Genomic DNA, 19,039 nt, shown 5'->3' with positions numbered 1-19,039 from the left:
GTCGTTTTAGCCCACACACGATAATTTTTTAGAACCCGAAAAACGACATTTTAAAAAACAAAGTAAAAAAATGCAGCATGTTCGATTTTTTTTTTTGTCGTTTTTCAGAAGCCGAAAAACGATGTGAAGCCCACACACGATGATTTTAAATGATGTTTTTAAAAACGTAGTTTTTTTTAAATGCCGAAAAACGACCGTGTGTACGCCGCATTATTCCTTCGGATTTGGATTCCAAATGTTTCTTATGTGATGGAATGTGCTTTTAACATAATATGGTCTTTGCTGAATTGGCACTGCCTGCGAACAGAGCTGCTTCACCCTACTAGGCTTCATCAGTGCAGGACATGCCCCAGAGACGCCATTTGCGCCGAGGTCCTTTCTTCTTTCCAGCCATGTACTGTGGGAGGTTCATCTATAGCAATGTGCAGCTCTGGGCCTCTTGCTTGATGAAGTCCTGGGTTTTGCAGATTATTTGCTCAGTCTCCAGAGCGGGAGGCAATGTGCGATTTCCTCCCTTGCAGCCAGCCAGCTCCTGGCACAGGCTCCTGTATACACATCTCCCTACAGCAGCTGTGCGCAGCCCTCTTCCAGCTCCTCTCCGAGGCCCCAAAGGCAACTCGTTTTAGCCGGTCTGTCCTTGGCAGCGGAGCATGCTGGGAGAAGAGACACATGTGCAGCCTGGAGTAAGACGCTCTTCCCCAAGCCAACTGCTTGAAGAGCTGGACTGCTAGTTCTCACTATCCTAAGCAGATGGCCAGATAGTAAGAAAGTATATCTGCAGAGACAGAAGTTAGCTACGCCGTACATATTTCATTTCCTTTTAGAGATGGAAGTGTCGCTCTTCCTTTCCGCTAAATTGTGGGGCTGTGCTGCAAAATTATCAACTTTACTCCTGCATTCAGAAAACAAAAAATGCAGCGCTGGGAGGATGAGAGAAGAATAAACAGTAATGTCTATATAAAACACTTATATGTATAAACATAAGATGTATAAGTCCATAAATTGGTGGAAATAATCTTAAACTGAAAAGAGTCGATCAGTATATATGAAACACTTTAGACGTATATTCCAGTTCCATAAAAAGACAAGTCCACAAAAATGAACGTAAAAAATAAATAAAAAGAAGATGATCAGTCAAATAATAGTGACACAACACCCGCGGTGATCCAAAATATACTGTGATAAGAGTGATGTCGCCCGCCACCGATAGCAATGGAGGCTTACCGGATGTGATGGACCCAAATGAGCTTATGCCCAGAGGATCAGTAAAGCTTGTAACTCAATTGAGTATGGAAATGGACCGAACCACACCAAACGAGGGGGGAAGAGAGTTCAGAAGAGGAAAACGAAGACGCACATAAAAGGAGAAGGAGTTTTTAATTTAAGTACAAAAATCTTTACGCAGGATGAACTATCCGTTTTGGATAAAGGCCTCAAGTTTGCCCCTCCGAAACGTCTTGATAAATTTGGAACGTTTATTGACGTCCAAAAATACATCCGTAAGATTAATATACAACGGTACTTAATTACTAATCCCATTAGAAACGAACCTAGAGCGGCCACCTCTGGGACTGTACATTCAGGGCTTAAGAACCCTTCGTTGTTTAACCCATCCGTTCCTGCTGCGGCCGCAGTCAATATTTTTAGAGATCTGGTTTTGAAAGATCTAGCAGAGATACCTGAGAGACGTAATTCTCATCATCCGGTATCGAGTAATGGTTTGAAATCCTTATGTCAGAATAAGGACATCATTATCCGCCCTGCGGACAAAGGAGGCGGTATAGTCATCCTTGACAAACCTGACTATGAAACTGAGATGTTACGATTGCTTGATGAGCCTAATACTTATCTTAAATTGGCCTCTAATCCCACATCCAGGTTCAAAACAGAGCTACAAACACTAGTCAATAGTGGCTTTGAAAGAGAGATTTTAAACTTGAAAGAGAAGAAATATTTAGTTCCCACGGTCCCTAGGATACCGACGATATATTATTTGCCAAAGGTTCATAAAGACCCTGTAAACCCACCTGGTCGACCCATATTGAGTGGGATCGACTCAATAACTTCTAGAATTGGTCGATACATTGATAATTATTTACAACCCTTGGTACAACGCACTCCATCTTATCTTAGAGATACGAGGGCAACCATAAATAAATTGGATAATGTTGAGGTAAAGGGTAATTTTATTATGGCAACTGCCGATGTGGCATCCCTTTACACCTGTATCCCACATGATATAGGTTTCGAAGCCGTACATTATTATCTAAAAAAGGATCTTACATTGGCCTCATTCCAGACTGACTATATAATGGAATTGTTAAAATTTGCCACAAAACATAGTTATTTTTGGTTCAATGATCAATTTTATTTACAACAGAGAGGTGTCGCTATGGGGGCTAAATACGCCCCAAGCCTTGCTAATTTGTTCATGGCCAAGTGGGAGGAGGATGTCGTCTATGCCTATGACACCCCTTCATTGGTTTTTTGGGCAAGGTACATAGACGACATCCTCCTCCTATGGGATGGTAGTCTCGAAACACTTGAGACTTTTATAAACTATCTGAACACTAATGATAGGGGGATATCCCTTACCCACACAGCTAGTACAGATACAATTCAATTTTTGGATCTAGAGATTAGCATTGTGGACAACCGGTTCCAATTCAAAACATTTTTTAAAAAAACTGACCGGAACAGCTTTATCCCTATCGACAGCTGCCACCATCCGTCATGGCTGAATTCGATACCTCGAAGTCAGTTCCTTAGGCTGAGAAGGAACTGCACGGATTTGGACACCTTTTCCGTGCAAGCTAACATTCTCAAGCATAGATTTATTGATAAGGGTTACGATCCTGCCAATATTGAACTCGCTCTTAAAACCTCTTTTGAGGTTGATAGAAGTTCTCTTCTGGAGGTTAAAGCCAAAAGGGAACAAGACGAGAGTTATAAATGGGCCTTGCTGACGTCTTTTTCCAAACAACACAAATTGATCAAGGCCATAGTGTCTAAGCATTGGAATATATTAAGAAATGATCGAATTCTTGCAACGGTTTTACCTGAACGGGCCAAGGTGATATTCAGGGGGGCACCAACACTTCAGACCAAGATAGCCCCGAATATCATTAACCCTCCAACACGCCCATCTTTCTTTTTCCAGCTAGTTGGATATCATCCCTGTAAAAAGTGTACAGTATGCAAATATAACATCTCCAGTAGAAGTAAAAATCTTGAATTTCGTTCTACAGTGACCGGGAAGACTTACCCCATAAAACATTTTTGTACCTGTTCGACCAAGTACGTGGTATACCTTATCACTTGTCCGTGCGGCCAGCAATACGTTGGTCGCACTATTCGGAAATTCTCTGTTAGAGTTGCTGAGCATATAGCCCTTATTCTAGCTGGCGATATTAATCACACTGTACCAAGGCATTATAAAAAACACCATGCCCAGAACCCCATTGGCACACAATTCCTTATTATTGACCAATTTGTGTCCCCTTGGAGAGGTAGTCCAAAAACTCGCGGGGTGTCCCAACTCGAGACATTCTGGATTTATGAGCTATGCACTCACATACCATCAGGCCTGAATGTAGAGTGGGACATCAATTCTTTTATTAATAAATCTTAAACATTTTTGATAATGTCTTAACTCATTATTCAAAGTTTTTTCATAAATTAAACCTAATTGGTGCCGTTCACAGCACACTTGGGTTTATTTGTTGTCCATATAACGTGGGTCTGTGATATTTGATCTATTTCTTTTCTCTCTTTGCACATGTATTTTTAATTATTTTTAATTGTTTTTTAATTGTGTTTCTTTATATTTCTCTCTTATGTAAATACATATAATGGAGTGTATTATATTCATATTGTACCAACCTTTTTGGGGGTTCGTCCACTGCAGAGTCACTTTCTGGACACAATATTGCACACATTATATTTTATATGCATAAACATTAGCCCTTCTAGAAAATAATAATTGAACGAAAAGTTTTTTTCTCTTTTTTAATTTCTACCCATTTTTGTCACAATTTATATTCCATGCATCCACATTGGAAGTGTAATGTCCAACATTTAGGGATTTTGATATATAACATTTCTTTAAAAAGATCTGTTGTTCCCTTTTTGGCGTTAGTATTATAATGCAGCAGATATGCTCTTATATATATTTTAATATTTTAAATTTAATATTTCCATAGAGTGGAAGCTAAAAATCTGATTCCAGCGACCTTTGTCCGGGCTTTCTGTTATAAACATCTACCGCCGTATGGCGTCTATATTGTTTATTGCTTTTTGAACCTCCGGAACGCATAGTGGAACGCAGCGTTCCACGTTTAACCACTCTGGAACGTAACACGTGTATGCGTATATACGCACGCACGTGTTGATTATCCTATAATTCTTGAACACGCCTATTATTATCGTCACTATGCGACGTTGCGCCGCATCCATGTGACTAACGACCAATGATTGCCCTACATCATCGTGAACACGCCCATTATCACCGTCACTACGCGACGTCACGCCGCATCCATGTGACCAATGACGCACCCGTTAACGAGCTGTTCATACGTCCTCCACACACAGTCATGTGACCGGGATTCAAACATCGCCCATTGGCCGGCCATTCATACTATGGCGCCGTGCAGTGACGTAGACCCTTCCTATTGGTCCTAGTCACTGACCTTAGGCGCACATGAGATTATGACATGGGCTCTTTACCCAATTCGTGTACTAGGCGCCATCATATAGTTCTTTTATATACACCAGGTCTGTTTTATTTTTATCATTTTTACTGGCCCTATTTCAATTTTAACTATTATACATTTCACACATTAGATATTCTATACATGCAGCGTTGTGTGAGACAGTGTGTTAGATGATGACCCGGAAGTGCACTCTCATTGGGTGATCCCCCAGGGGAGTGTTCCTAAACAGGTCATATCTCTTATTTAAAGCATGGTAGCAACAGTAGAGTCTTACCCCAGACGATGCCAGTTGTAGCGAAACGCGTCGGGACTCTACTGCTGCCATGCACTACCCTACATTGATGTCATTTAATGCCTACATAATTGTAAGTGTTTTTAACCACTATTAAATTTCCCCTTTTTTGCGGAGTTACACTATGTGCCTTTTATTTTCCTCCTCATACTCCGTGCAAATATTTCCACTTCTATGAGTCATCTTTCAACTGGAGTCATCCTGTTCACCTGTCATTAAGTGAGGATTTCACCGTTGTCTGCTGATTGATCGTTTGGTGTGGTTCGGTCCATTTCCATACTCAATTGAGTTACAAGCTTTACTGATCCTCTGGGCATAAGCTCATTTGGGTCCATCACATCCGGTAAGCCTCCATTGCTATCGGTGGCGGGCGACATCACTCTTATCACAGTATATTTTGGATCACCGCGGGTGTTGTGTCACTATTATTTGACTGATCATCTTCTTTTTATTTATTTTTTACGTTCATTTTTGTGGACTTGTCTTTTTATGGAACTGGAATATACGTCTAAAGTGTTTCATATATACTGATCGACTCTTTTCAGTTTAAGATTATTTCCACCAATTTATGGACTTATACATCTTATGTTTATACATATAAGTGTTTTATATAGACATTACTGTTTATTCTTCTCTCATCCTCCCAGCGCTGCATTTTTTGTTTTCTGTTTGTATTGCTTTCCTTTTTTTCACTGGATTGTATGCGGCTGCTTAACCACTTCGATAGCGCAGATTTATTTTTTATTTTCTATTTTTACTCCTGCATTCAAATCTGAGCATCACGCTTTTGAGCGTTTTTTTTTTGGGTGTTTTTCTTGCATGTTTTTTTGTGCCCTTTTAGAGTGTTTTTGCATGTTTTATTATAGCTTTTTTTTTTTTACTTTTTTTAAGGAGCTGGCACCCGCTTGCTTCCTAACCAGTTGCAAGCGAGAATCTGCTGGGGTCCTTACAACTAATGACTCCTCCCTACTGACCCTTTGGGTCTGGTATGGATTTTAAAGGGGACCCCCACTCAATTTTTTGTGTTTTTTTATTCAGGGCCAGCTCTTTTGCTTACATTCTCTTTTCAGCGGGGACCCCCACTCAATTTTTTGTGTTTTTTTATTCAGGGCCAGCTCTTTTGCTTACATTCTCTTTTCAGCGGGGATCCCCCGGTGACGGCAGGGATGAGTCATTGTTTGGATGCCGGTGTTGTGACAAAATCTCGAACCCGGTGTTTCGTCAGATTTGGCAACCCGTCAGAATTGTTAATGGAAGTGACGTTCCGTCGCCGCCATCTTGCTACACCCCGCACTCCTCCAAAATAAGGATATTCTGAGAAGGGGTAAAGCAGACATCTTGTTACACCCACTGGAGTTTCCGATTTTACACGTATATTTAACAGGAAAGTGAGTTTATATAATGAAATAAAGGACTTGGAAGTCAGTCTGACTGGTTAGATATTGAATTTTAAAAGCAGCAAACTCCAGTGCTGAGGTCATTGACACTTGTGTCATTCCCATCCTTGTAAAACTAATCCCGTCTTTCCCCTGTCATCTTTTCAGTGGTTTGGAGGTGTGGATCGGATTCAATGACAGCCGGAGCTCTGAATCCCTCCCCGCGGGGAAACGCTTTGATTTGGAGAGCTGCCAGAATTGGCTCCCTGGCCAGCCGGAGCCGTCCCAGGCAGATCGTTGTGTAAAGATGGGGCCCAATGGAGTGTGCAATACCGACCTGTGCAGTGCCACACACAACTACATCTGTGAATACAAGCCCCAGGGTATGCACTATGAACTAATGATCATTTTTTTTTTAAATGGTTCTGAATGTACACTGTTGTTGTTAAAATGTATCTAAACCCAAGAACAAAAAAAGTCATCTCTTAGTAAACACTCAGCGAGCCACTTTGCCCATCAAACGCAGCCACTGTGCCCATCAAACCCAGCCACTGTGCCCATCAAACGCAACTAATGTACCCATCATTTGCTGACACTGCGCGCATCAATTGCTGACACTGCCCATCCATTGCTGCCAGTGTGCCCATCAATTGCCGCTATGGTGCTCCATAAAATGCTGCCAGTGTGCCCATCAAGCGCAGCCACTGTGCCCATCAAGCGCAGCCACTGTGCCCATCAAGCGCAGCCACTGTGCCCATCAAGCGCAGCCACTGTGCCCATCAAGCGCAGCCACTGTGCCCATCAAGCGCAGCCACTGTGCCCATCAAGCGCAGCCACTGTGCCATCCAACACAACTACTGTACCCATCAATTACTGCCAGTGTGCCCATCAATTGCTGACACTTTGCCCATCAATTGCTGCCAGTGTGCCTATCAATTGCTGCCACTGTGCCCATCAATTGCCGCTACTGTGCCCCATCAAATGCTGCCAGTGTGCATCGCCCGGCACTTACCTGTCTCGCAGCGGGTCAGCGGCGGTGTCCTGCACGCTCCTCAATGACTTCTTCCGTCCTCTCTATCAGGCGTCCAATCACAGCGCCTGACCTTTCAGCCAATCGGGTGACAGACCCAAGCACCTGATTGGTTGTGAGGCTGTTCAGTGTTAGCAAAGCAAATTCCTTTGCTTTGCTAACACAACGCTGAGTGAACAGCGAGCGCCCAGCATGGTGCCCGCTGTTCACCTTTTTGGGCGCCTATTAGAGCCTATGGCTCTAATCGGGTGTTTCCAAAAACCACCTCCGCCGCTGTAATTCAGGTGCCCGACGCCCGGAAAAGGGTCGGTTTCTATGCAGAGCTGCACCAGATTTTGCACTCTCCAGTTTTAGTAAATCTTCCCCATAGTGTAGTAAGTCAACTTTATTACCCTACTGCAAGAAGCGTTGTAGGATTACTAGATAGAGTAGATTAAATGGGTTTTAAAGGTAAAAATGTTTTTCCCCAAACATAGCTTCCTTTACCTTAGTGCAGTCCTCCTTCACTTACCTCATCCTTCCATTGTGCTTTTAAATGTCCTTATTTCTTCTGAGAAATCCTCACTTCCTGTTCTTCTGTCTGTAACTACACACCGTAATGCAAGGCTTTCTCCCTGGTGTGGAGTATCGTGTTCGCCCCCTCCTTTAAGGGGGGAGGGGGCGAGCAGGAGAGTCAGGATGCTCTCTACGTTGCAGATGGAGAAAGGAGCTGTGTGTTAGTGGGCGTCCTGACTCTCCTGTAGCCCAAGGGAGGGTGCGAGCACGACACTCCACACCAGGGAGAAAGCCTCGCATTACTGTGTGGAGTTACAGACAGAAGAACAGGAAGTGAGGATTTCTCAGAAGAAATAAGGATATTTAAAAGCAAAATGGAAGGATGAGGTAAGTGAAGGAGGACTGCACTAAGGTAAAGGAAGCTATTTGGGGAAAACATTTTTTACCTTTACAACCCCTTTAACTACTTGCCGACCAGCCACCGTCATTTTACGGCGGCAGGTCGGCTCCCCTGCGCGAGAGCCCGTAGCTATACGTCGGCTCTCGCGTAGGCCACTGATCGCTATAAAAATGCCAATGGTCCCAAAAATGTGTCAAAAGTGTCCGCCATAATGTCGCAGTACCGAAAAAAAAATCGCTGAACGCCGCCATTACTAGTAAAAAAAAATATTAATAAAAATGACAAAAAAATAACCCTTATTTTGTAAACGCTATAACTTTTGCCCAAACCAATCAATAAACGCTTATTGCGATTTTTTTTTTTTTATGAAAAATATGTAGAAGAATACGCATCGGCCTAAACTGAGGAAAAAAAATGTTTTTTTATATATTTTTGGGGGATATTTATTATAGCAAAAAGTAAAAAATATTTTTTTTTTTTCAAAATTGTCGCTCTATTTTTGTTTATAGCGCAAAAACTAAAAACCTCAGAGGTGATCAAATACCACTAAAAGAAAGCTCTATTCATGGGGAAAAAAGGACGCCAATTTTGTTTGTGAGCCACGTCGCACGACCACGCAATTGTCAGTTAAAGCGACGCAGTGCCAAATCAAAAAGTGCTCTGGTCTTTGACCAGCAATATGGTCCGGGGGTTAAAGTGGTTAAAGAACACTTTTTATTTTGTCTGTTTTTTTACTCCTTTTTCTCAATTTGCTTTATCATTTAATTGTAAAAAATACTAGAAAAAAGCTCAGAAAATGGAGAGCGGTCTTCTGCAGTTGGTGGTATTCTTGTGTGGGATTGTTGGGCAAGACGTCATGTGTGTGCTGAAGAGTAATGCTGCCCTTTTCATTTTTCAATTCCCAGCTGTTTCTCTGAACGCAGAATACTTTGCGGTGGGATCTTTGGCGTTTGACAGGAATTGGCCTCTACAAAATCTAACAAGAGTGGAGAGTGCTCTGTCTTCTGGGGAGGTGGAGGTAAGTGTAAGATAGGTGAGCTTGTTTACAGGTACAGGTGTGCCTAGCAAAGGTTGATGCATTTCCCTTTTCTCTTACTACCGTCTTTTGCATTATGTCTTCAGTTTCCAATCACATTTTCACAGTCTCTGGCAGTCTTCCATAGCACTACATATACTGGGGGTAGATTCAGGTAGGGGCGCGCAATGATACGGCGGCGCAGCGTACCGTATTTACGCTACGCCGCCGTAACTTACAGGAGCAAGTGCTGTATTCACAAAGCACTTGCTCCGTAAGTTGCGGCGGCGTAGCGTAAATGGGGCCGGCGTAAGCCCGCGTAATTCAAATGTGGAAGGGGGGGGCATGTTTAATGCTAATGTGTGATGACCTGACGTGATTGATGTGTTTTACGAACGGCGCATGCGCCGTCCGTGTACATATCCCAGAGTGCATTGCTCTCAAGTACGCCGCAACGACGTATTGGTTTCGACGTGAACGTAAATTACGTCCAGCCCTATTCGCGAACGACTTACGCAAACGACGTAAAAAAAAATCGAATTTCGAAGCGGGAACGACGTCCACACTTAACATTGGCTGCGCCTCCTAATAGCAGGAGCAACGTTACGCCGAAAAAGCCTTAACGCAAACGACGTAAAAAACTACCGCCGGGCGCACGTACGTTTGTGAATCGGCGTAACTAGGTAATTTGCATACTCTACGCCGAAAACGACGGGAGCGCCACCTAATGGCCAGCGTGAGAATGCACCCTAAGATACGACGGCGTAAGAGACTTATGCCAGTCGTATCTTAGGTTAATGTCGGCGTATCTTGCTTTCTGAATACAGAAAGAAGATACACCGGCGCAGATTTGAATTTACGCGGCGTATCTATAGATACGCCGGCGTAAATTCTCTCTGAATCTACCCCACTGAATATTGTTTGCCTTGCTGATGTCAGGGGTTACAGTTGAGACCTCCATGCCAACTCTTTATCTTGGCCTAGGCCGTCAAGGCCCAGGCCAAGGGCGGCACGAAAAGAGTCCCCACTGGCTTTCGCTACACTTTTAGGGTAGTGCCAGTCTTGGGGACCCAGGCAGCAAAACTACTGCACAGAGCAGGTAAGTATGACAAGTTTGTTATTTTTAAACAAAAAAAAAAAACAAGACTTTAAAGTGGTTGTAAACCCTTAGGCCCCTTTCACACTGGGGCAGTATGTGCGGTGGCGGTATAGTGCCGCTATACTGTCGGAATTGCTGCAGTATTCGGCCGCTAGCGGTGCGGTATTAATCCCCGCTAGTGGCCGAAAAAGGGTTTATACCGCCGGCAATGCGCCTCTGCAGGGGCGCATTGCCGGCGGTATAACCGCGGTGTCTCATTGTATTCAATGGGAAGGAGCGGTATACATACCGCTCCTCTCACCGCTCCTAAGATGCTGCTTGCAGGAGATTTTTTTTCTCCCGCCAGCGCATTGGTCTTTCACATTGAGAATGCTGGGGCAGGAATATTTCAGGTGTTATTTATGCGCTATTTTTAGCGCTAAAACCCCTGAAATACTCCTCAGTGTGAAAGGGGCTTTACAGACCACTTTGACCTACAGGTAAGCCTAGATTAAGGCTTACCTGTAGGTCCAAGAAATATCTCCTTAACCTACACGGTTAAGGAGATGTTTCCAAGAAAGACGGCACTGATGTCTACAGTAGACAACGGCGCGCAGGCGCACTGAGCGTGTCGCTTCTAACGGCATCATGCATGCGCGGGAGTGACGTCATCGCTGCTCCGCCCAGTCACAGCGCCGGAGCAGCAATACCCGAAAGTCACTCCGGGTATCATGGTGGCGACAGAGGAGGTGTCCGAGGACCGCTGCGGGGGCATCGTTCTCGGGTAAGTAATTCATAATGAGCTTGTAAGCTATGCATTCTAGCTCATTATGCCTTTTGTCTTGCAGGTTTTTTTTTTTTTAAGAGATGGTTTACTTCCTCTTTAACCACTTAAGGACCACCTCCTGCACATATACGTCGGCAGAATGGCACGGCTGGGCACAAGCACGTACCTGTACGTCCTCTTTAAGTGCTCAGCCGTGGGTCGCGGGCGCGACCCGGTCCCAAGCTCCGTGACCGCGGCCACGGGACCCGATCGCCGCTGGAGTCCTGCGATCGGTCCCCGGGGCTGAAGAACGAGGAGAGCTGTGTGTAAACACAGCTTCCCTGTTCTTCACTGTGGCGCTGTCATTGATGGTGTGTTCCCTGATATAGGGAAGCACGATCAATGACGTCACACGTCCAGCCCTGCCCCCCTACAGTTAGAAACACATATGAGGTCACACTTAACCCCTTCATCGCCCCCTTGTGGTTAACTCCCAAACCGCAATTGTCATTTTCACAGTAAACAATGCATTTTTATAGCATTTTTTGCTGTGAAAATGACAATTGTCCCAAAAATGGATCAAAATTGTCCGATGTGTCCGCCATAATGTCGCGGTCATGAAAAAAGAAATATTAATAAAAATGCAATAAAACTATCCCCTATTTTGTAAACACTATAAATTTTGCGCAAACCAATCAATAAACGCTTAATACCATTTTTTTTTAACCAAAAATAAGTAGAAGAATACGTATCGGCCTAAACTGAGGAAAAAAAAAGTTTTTTTATATATTTTTGGGGGATATTTATTATAGCAAAAAGTAAAAAATATTGAATTTTTTTCAAAATTGTCGCTCTATTTTTGTTTATAGCGCAAAAAATAAAAACCGCAGAGGTGATCAAATGCCGCCAAAAGAAAGCTCTATTTGTGGGATAAAAAGGACGCCAATTTTGTTTGGGAGCCACGTCGCACGACAGCGCAATTGTCAGTTAAAGCGACGCAGTGCCGAATCGCAAAAACTGGCCAGGTCCTTTAGCTGCCTAAAGGTCCGGGTCTTAAGTGGTTAAGTCAGTTGAGATTGCTGACCTTTAAGTGACATTTGCTGACATTTTTGCTACACAGATGTACTGTTATGAAAATAGTAAAGATAATGCGCATACCAAAAAAACGTGATAAACCAGCAGCAAACTCAAAAATGTTATACAACATATACAAGAATCGATAAAAAAAGGGAGTTGCGCTATATGTACAGATGTACTGTTATGACTAAGAGCAATATGTGTGAAACGCGTTAACATTTGTATTGTCATCACGTGTCTTGGGCTCGTGTTCTACATCCTATCTAGATTGTACCCAATAAAGCTTTAATTTATTTGAGGACTGGAGTGCGGTCAACACTTCTTTACATGTGCAAGGCTTGTAAGACACTTCATTCATATGTGTACCACTTTAAAGTTTCTTGTACAGCTGGGCTACATAGCATAGAAATGTGGGTAATTGTTAGTTCTTGTGCCACCCTCCAGCTGACGGAAGGCCCTGCGTTCCTCCAATTAACTATACAGTAATCCAGCATACTCTTTACAGCCGTAGGCCAAAACATCGGCATGGTAAAGTTACATATGGTGCATTAAGCATACAGTCCAAGCCATAGGGTATCACCACCACACACACCATAGTAGACATTCAAGACAGGACATTTATTCGCCACCAGAAAACGGTAACATTTCACGGCCTATGAGGAGTCCTTCCTCTTCCAATGACTAACACCTTCTTGTGTTGGCTGTGTCCTAGTTGAGGCAGAACACTGACCGGTCACATGACCTATATGGAGAAAGTAAAAGCTCTGTGTTTCCTCCTGGCAGGAGAGAAGAATGATGGTTCACAATTGATCCAAATAATAAGTACGCACAACTCCAGCTATATTTGTGTTTTCTCCTAGGTTTTGGTTTTCCCTGGTTTGCACTTTTCCCGGGAAGTGTACATATCGGCTCTGGAATTTATAACCGAGGAAGTACAAGACCCTGTGCAGCTGAGGTTCCAGGTGTATACACAGAGCACAGAACAAGGTAAGAATCCAGTTAATTTGTACATTTTCTACAAGACAGATGAAACGTGCGAAACGGTGTGTGTAAAAATGTATGGACAAGAATGGCATGACTATTAGGTAGATTCAGAAAGAGTTAGGCCGGCTTATCTACTGAACTCTGAATCTACGCCGCCGTATGTTTAACCACTAGCCGACCGCGCACCGTCATTATACGGCGGCAGGTCGGCTCTCCTGGGCGAGAGCCCGTAGCTATACGGCGGCTCTTTGAGCCGCCACTAGGGGGCGCGTGCGCACCGCCGGAGGCGCGCGCGCGCCCCCGCTCGCCCCCGACTCCCGTGCGTGTGCCCGGCGGGCGCGATCGCCGCCGGGCACACGCGATCGCTCGTTACAGAGCGGGGACCGGGAGCTGCGTGTGTAAACACACAGCTCTCGGTCCTGTCAGCGGGGGAAACGCTGATCTTCTGTTCATACAATGTATGAACAGATGATCAGTGTTTCCCCTAGTACGGCCCCCCCCCCCCCCCCCACAGTAAGAACACACAGGGACATACTTAACCCCTTCCCCGCCCCCTAGTGTTAACCCCTTCACTGCCAGTGGCATTTTTATAGTAATCCAATGCATTTTTATAGCACGGATCGCTATAAAAATGCCAATGGTCCTAAAAATGTGTCAAAAGTGTCCGAAGTGTCCGCCATAATGTCGCAGTACCGAAAAAAAAAATCGCTGATCGCCGCCATTACTAGTAAAAAAATATATTAATAAAAATGCCATAAAAATACCCCCTATTTTGTAAACGCTATAACTTTTGCGCAAACCAATCAATAAACGCTAAATGTAGACGAATACGTATCGGCCTAAACTGAGGAAAAAAAAAGTTTTTTTATATATTTTTGGGGGATATTTATTATAGCAAAAAGTAAAAAATATTCATTTTTTTCAAAATTGTCGCTCTATTTTTGTTTATAGCGCAAAAAATAAAAACCGCAGAGGTGATCAAATACCACCAAAAGAAAGCTCTATTTGTGGGAAAAAAAGGACGCAAATTTTGTTTGGGAGCCACGTCGCACGACCGCGCAATTGTCAGTTAAAGCGGCGCAGTCCCGAATCGCAAAAAGTCTTCTGGTCTTTGGGCAGCAATATGGTCCGGGGGTTAAGTGGTTAAGCGTATGCTCAAACAGAGATACGCTTAAACAAAGCTAAGATAGGCCGGCTTGCGCCGTTCTATCTTAGCTTGCAATTTTTCGGATGGCCGCTAGGTGGCGCTTCCATTGCGGCCGGCGTAGATTATGTCAATGAGCTTTTACGCCGATTCCCGAACGTACGCTAGCCCGCCACAGTCGAATTACGTAGTTTCCGTAAGGCCTTAGGCGGCCTAAAGTTATTCCACCTATGAAGTGGAATAACAATGTTAAAGTATGGCCGCCGTTCCCGCCGCGAGGTTCGAATTTTTTGTCGTTTGCGCAAGTCGTCCGCGAATCGGGAGTTACGTCGTTTACGTCCACGTCGAAATCAATAGGCCCGTACGGCGTACTTAGCCGCAATGCGCAGTGGGAAATGTAGGCGCCCGGCGCATGCGCAGTAGAAAAAAACGTGAGGTCAGGCCTCATTTCCATACAACACGCCCCCCTCCAACCAATTTGAATTAGGCGCCCTTGCGCCCGCTCGTTTGAGGCTACGCCGCCGTAGATTAGCAGGTAAGTAGATTGAAAATCACTACTAGCCTAGCTAATTTACGGCGGTGTAGCCTAAACAGGCTAGGCTACGCCGCCCTAAATTTAATACAATCTACCTGAATCTACCTATATGTGTTTTGTCAAGTTTAGCGAAGTGTCCCTTTTTCTACAATATTGCCTTCACTTCCCTATTTTGCCTATTTTTTGCCTCTGTCCCATGGAATGTATTACCAAGTATGGGGCAGCTGTTAATTACTGCAGGAGGTAACACATAAAGCACGCCGTCATCTTTTAAAAGGGAAGTAAACCCTGATGGGTTTTACTTCCTCTTTGTTTACCTGCAAAGGTGAAGCATAATGTGCATCGCATAGTAGCCTATTATGTGTCACTTACCTGAAACCGACGCCTGTACAATTGTTCAAAATCTGAAAGCTGAAAATTTGGCCTGGGCAGGAACGGGGTAAAAGTGCCCAGTATTGAAGCGGTTAAATTCCACATATTTCTTTCAGTGTCGGTTGACACTATGCTGTGCGGGAGCAGCATGCAAATCTGAACAGGAATGCTGTATGGCTCAAATTGCAGCAAATCCAAACCAAAAATGTGCAGGACCCTTTTTTTGGCCACACTGGCCCCAGATGGGTGTGAACACCCATGCGATCCAATTCAGCAAATCATACTTGCTAACTGATTTCGGGGTGTCGTTAACATACACCCCCGCAGCGGTTTGCATGAACAGGGTGTGATTTGAATGCAGTGCAGAATCTGAACAGAATTCCCAGAGAATTTGCACTGCATCAGTGTAAACCGGGGCTCGGGGCTTATTCGCACCGTGTCTAATGAGCTGTGTTTTAAATCAACAAATGTGTGGTGTGAACTGGGCACATACAATGGCCCGAATTCACATACAACGGCGCATAGTTATGCCGGCGTAGCGTATCGAATATACGCTACGCCGACGTAGCGCAGAGCGGCGAGCACAGTATTCGCAAAGCAAATGCTCCCAACGTTGCGCCGGCGTAACGTAAATTCGTAGGCGTAAGTCGGCCTAATTCAAAGTAGGTGGAAGTGGGCGTGACCCATTTAAATGAAGCGTGACCCCATGCAAATGATGGGCCGAACGAACGGCGGAATCACGTCGGAAATAATCCCTAAGATACGTCGAATCACTGCCTACGACGTGAACGTAACCTACTCCCATCCCTATTCACGTACTACTACGTAAATGACGTAAAATACGACGGCTGTTCCCTGGTCCATACCTTTGCATGACTTGCGTCTCATAGATGGGGAATAACTATACGCCGGACGTAGGCCTTACGTAAACCGCGTATCTTAAAGCGGGAGTTCACCCATTTAAAAAAAAAAAAAAAATCTCCCCTTAGCTTCCTGCTCGTTCGGTCTAGGGGAATCGGCTATTTATATTAAAATATGTGCAGTACTTACCCGTTTTCGAGCTGCATCTTCTTCCGTCGCTTCCGGGTATGGGTCTTCGGGAGCGGGCGTTCCTTCTTGAGTGACAGCCTTCCGAGAGGCTTCCGACGGTCGCATCCATCGCGTCACTCGTAGCCGAAAGAAGCCGAACGTCGGTGCGGCTCTATACTGCGCCTGCGCACCGACGTTCGGCTTCTTTCGGAAAATCGTGACGCGATGGATGCGACCGTCGGAAGCCTCTCGGAAACCTGTCAATCAAGAAGGAACGCCCATTCCCGAAGCCCATACCCGGAAGCGACGGAGAGGATGCGTCTCGTAAACGGGTAAGTACTGCACATATTTTAAAATAAATAGCCGATTCCCCTAGTAATAACGAGCAGGAATCTAAGGGGGAAAAGTGCCCTCTAAGGGTGAACCCCCGCTTTAATGCGCCGGGCGCAAGTACGTTCGTGAATTGGCGTATCTCACTCATTTTCATATTCGAATCGTAAATCAATGGGAGCGCCTCTTGCCGCCAGCGTAAATATGCGCCTACGATACGACGGCGTAGGAAAGTTACATCGGTCGTAGGAAGCCTATTATCAGGCGTATCTAGTTCTGTGGGCACGGCGCACATTTACACTTACGCGGCGTATCTCGAGATATGTCGGCGTAAGTGCTACGTGAATCCGGGCCAATATATTCACAAAGCTCAATTAACATTGCATGAACAAACCCTTGGACGACTTTTTTGGCCTTTAAAGAAAAAAAACAAAGACTGTAATTTATTTTTTTTCTCTCTTAGCAATTGTTCTTTTCAAAAAAACAACCTTCTACAATCTACAGTGACACCTTCCCATTCCTCCAGTTCCATAGAGATTTCTGTTGTCTGGTCTACAAAGGTTCCAGATATTGCAGAGGTCAATCCTGAAATTCAGAGAGTTGCTCCATATGCAGACAGAGGTGATCTCATCCTGTATAGACCAGCCGTACATTTTCCTTTTCACACCGCCGTCATTTTCCAGTAAAAAAATTGTCTTTTTCCACTTCTGCACCTGCGTCAGATGGGCGGGAGATAAACCTGCTGGCTCAGATACTGGTTGAATATTTAAGATAAAGCCTACATACGAGCGGCCTTACCCCGACACAGACTTGGTAGAGATTGGGAAAATGTCGTCCAAGGTATGCGGTTGCCGTGGAGACGGCGTAAAAACATCTAAATATTTCCCTGTGTTTGGAATTGAGTTAATTATTTGAATTTTTTTTAAACGCTGCAGGGAAATAACTGGGACTTTCTAAGTGAGGAGGCAGTATGGCGATTCGGACCATGTCGGTGTATATAAAGCATTCCATCAACTATTTAATATCACTATACAAAGAATAGAATTGTGTGCAGTGGAGGCCATGTCACACCGGTGCTGCCAACATTTAGCCAGTGACGGGATCTCTAAAAATATAGGCCCGGATTCAGAAAAATTTTCGTATCTCAGATACATTACGCCGCCGTAACTTAGGGCGCAAGTTCCGTATTCACAAAGAACTTGCGCCCTAAGTTACGGCGGCGTAGTGTAAATGTGTCGGCGTAAGCCCGCCTAATTCAAATAGGGATGATGTGGGCGTGTTTTATTTAAATTACTTGTGACCCCACGTAATTGACGTTTCTTACTAACGGCGCATGCGCCGTCCGTGAACGTTTCCAAGTGCGCATGCTCCAAATTACGCCGCAAACTGTCAATGCTTTTGACGTGAACGTAACTTACGTACGGCCCTATTCGCGAACGACTTACGCAAACGACGTAAAACACGACGCTGTTCGTTCGTTTCCGACGTCCATACCTAACATGACTTACCCCTGCTTTATGAGGGGTAACTTTACGCCGTAAAAAGCCTTACGTAAAAGAATGCGCCGGCGGACATACGTTTCTGAATCGGCGTATCTACCTAATTTGCATATTCGACGCAGAAGTCTAGGGAAGCGCCCCTATCGGTCAGCGTAAATATTGCACCCTAAGATACGACGGCGTAGGAGACTTACGCCGCTTGTATCTAGGCAACATTGAGGCGTATCTGATTCCATGAATCAGACGCCGAGATGCGACGGCCCACACTCAGAGTTACGACGGCATATCTGGAGTTACGCCGTCGTAACTGATTTCTGAATCCGGGCCATAGAAAATACACACACTTGCTTCCATGTGTTGCTGCAGATGCTGCAACCAGGGCTCATTTTCAATGGGAACACGGCCGCACGTAGTTCCAGCGCCCCCAGCACTGAATGTATGTACTAGCAAGAGGTGCATTGTTGCTGGCTGTTGGGGGACTATTGTCAGTTGGGGAAGGGGGATGTAGTGTTTATGGGAGAGGGGCATTAATTGTTGCTGGAGGGGTGTCTATTGTTGCTCGAGGGTCTATTGATTCTGTCTGACTGCTGGGGGATCTGTTTTTGCTGTGGGGTCTATTGTTGCTAGGGAGTTGCTGGCTGCAGGGGATTTTACTACCTTCCTTGTTATCATTATCAAGTTCTGTACAATTTTTTTGGCACCACAAAATAATACTTAGGTTTGTATTCTCTAAAAGGGGTGGAACCAGGGGGCAGGTAGGAATATGGAGACATGGGATGATTCTTGTAGGTGGGTAGAGGCGTAGACAAGAGGTGACTTGATGAGGGGAGAGGAAGAATCAATTGGAGGAATTGCATAAATATTAGCACTTTCCTTATTACAGTACATTCTTGTGCTTCACACAT

At 44.6% G+C, this 19,039-nt stretch overlaps 1 protein-coding gene across 1 annotated transcript in view; it reads left to right on the top strand.

Moving 5' to 3' along the window:
• PKD1 (polycystin 1, transient receptor potential channel interacting) overlaps positions 1-19,039 on the top strand; it is a 191,341-nt gene that overhangs the window by 91,294 nt on the left and 81,008 nt on the right. Inside the window, exons 6-8 of the mRNA XM_040356488.1 lie at positions 6,549-6,763; positions 9,211-9,323; positions 13,102-13,228. Of these exons, the coding sequence (XP_040212422.1) occupies positions 6,549-6,763; positions 9,211-9,323; positions 13,102-13,228 (455 nt within the window). The remainder of the gene's footprint in view (positions 1-6,548; positions 6,764-9,210; positions 9,324-13,101; positions 13,229-19,039) is intronic.

This window comes from Rana temporaria, chromosome 6 (assembly GCF_905171775.1).
Source record: "Rana temporaria chromosome 6, aRanTem1.1, whole genome shotgun sequence".
Classification (NCBI taxonomy): Eukaryota; Metazoa; Chordata; class Amphibia; order Anura; family Ranidae; genus Rana; species Rana temporaria.
The sequence above is the reverse complement of the archived record's forward strand: the minus strand, read 5'-3'. Positions and strand labels throughout refer to the sequence as shown.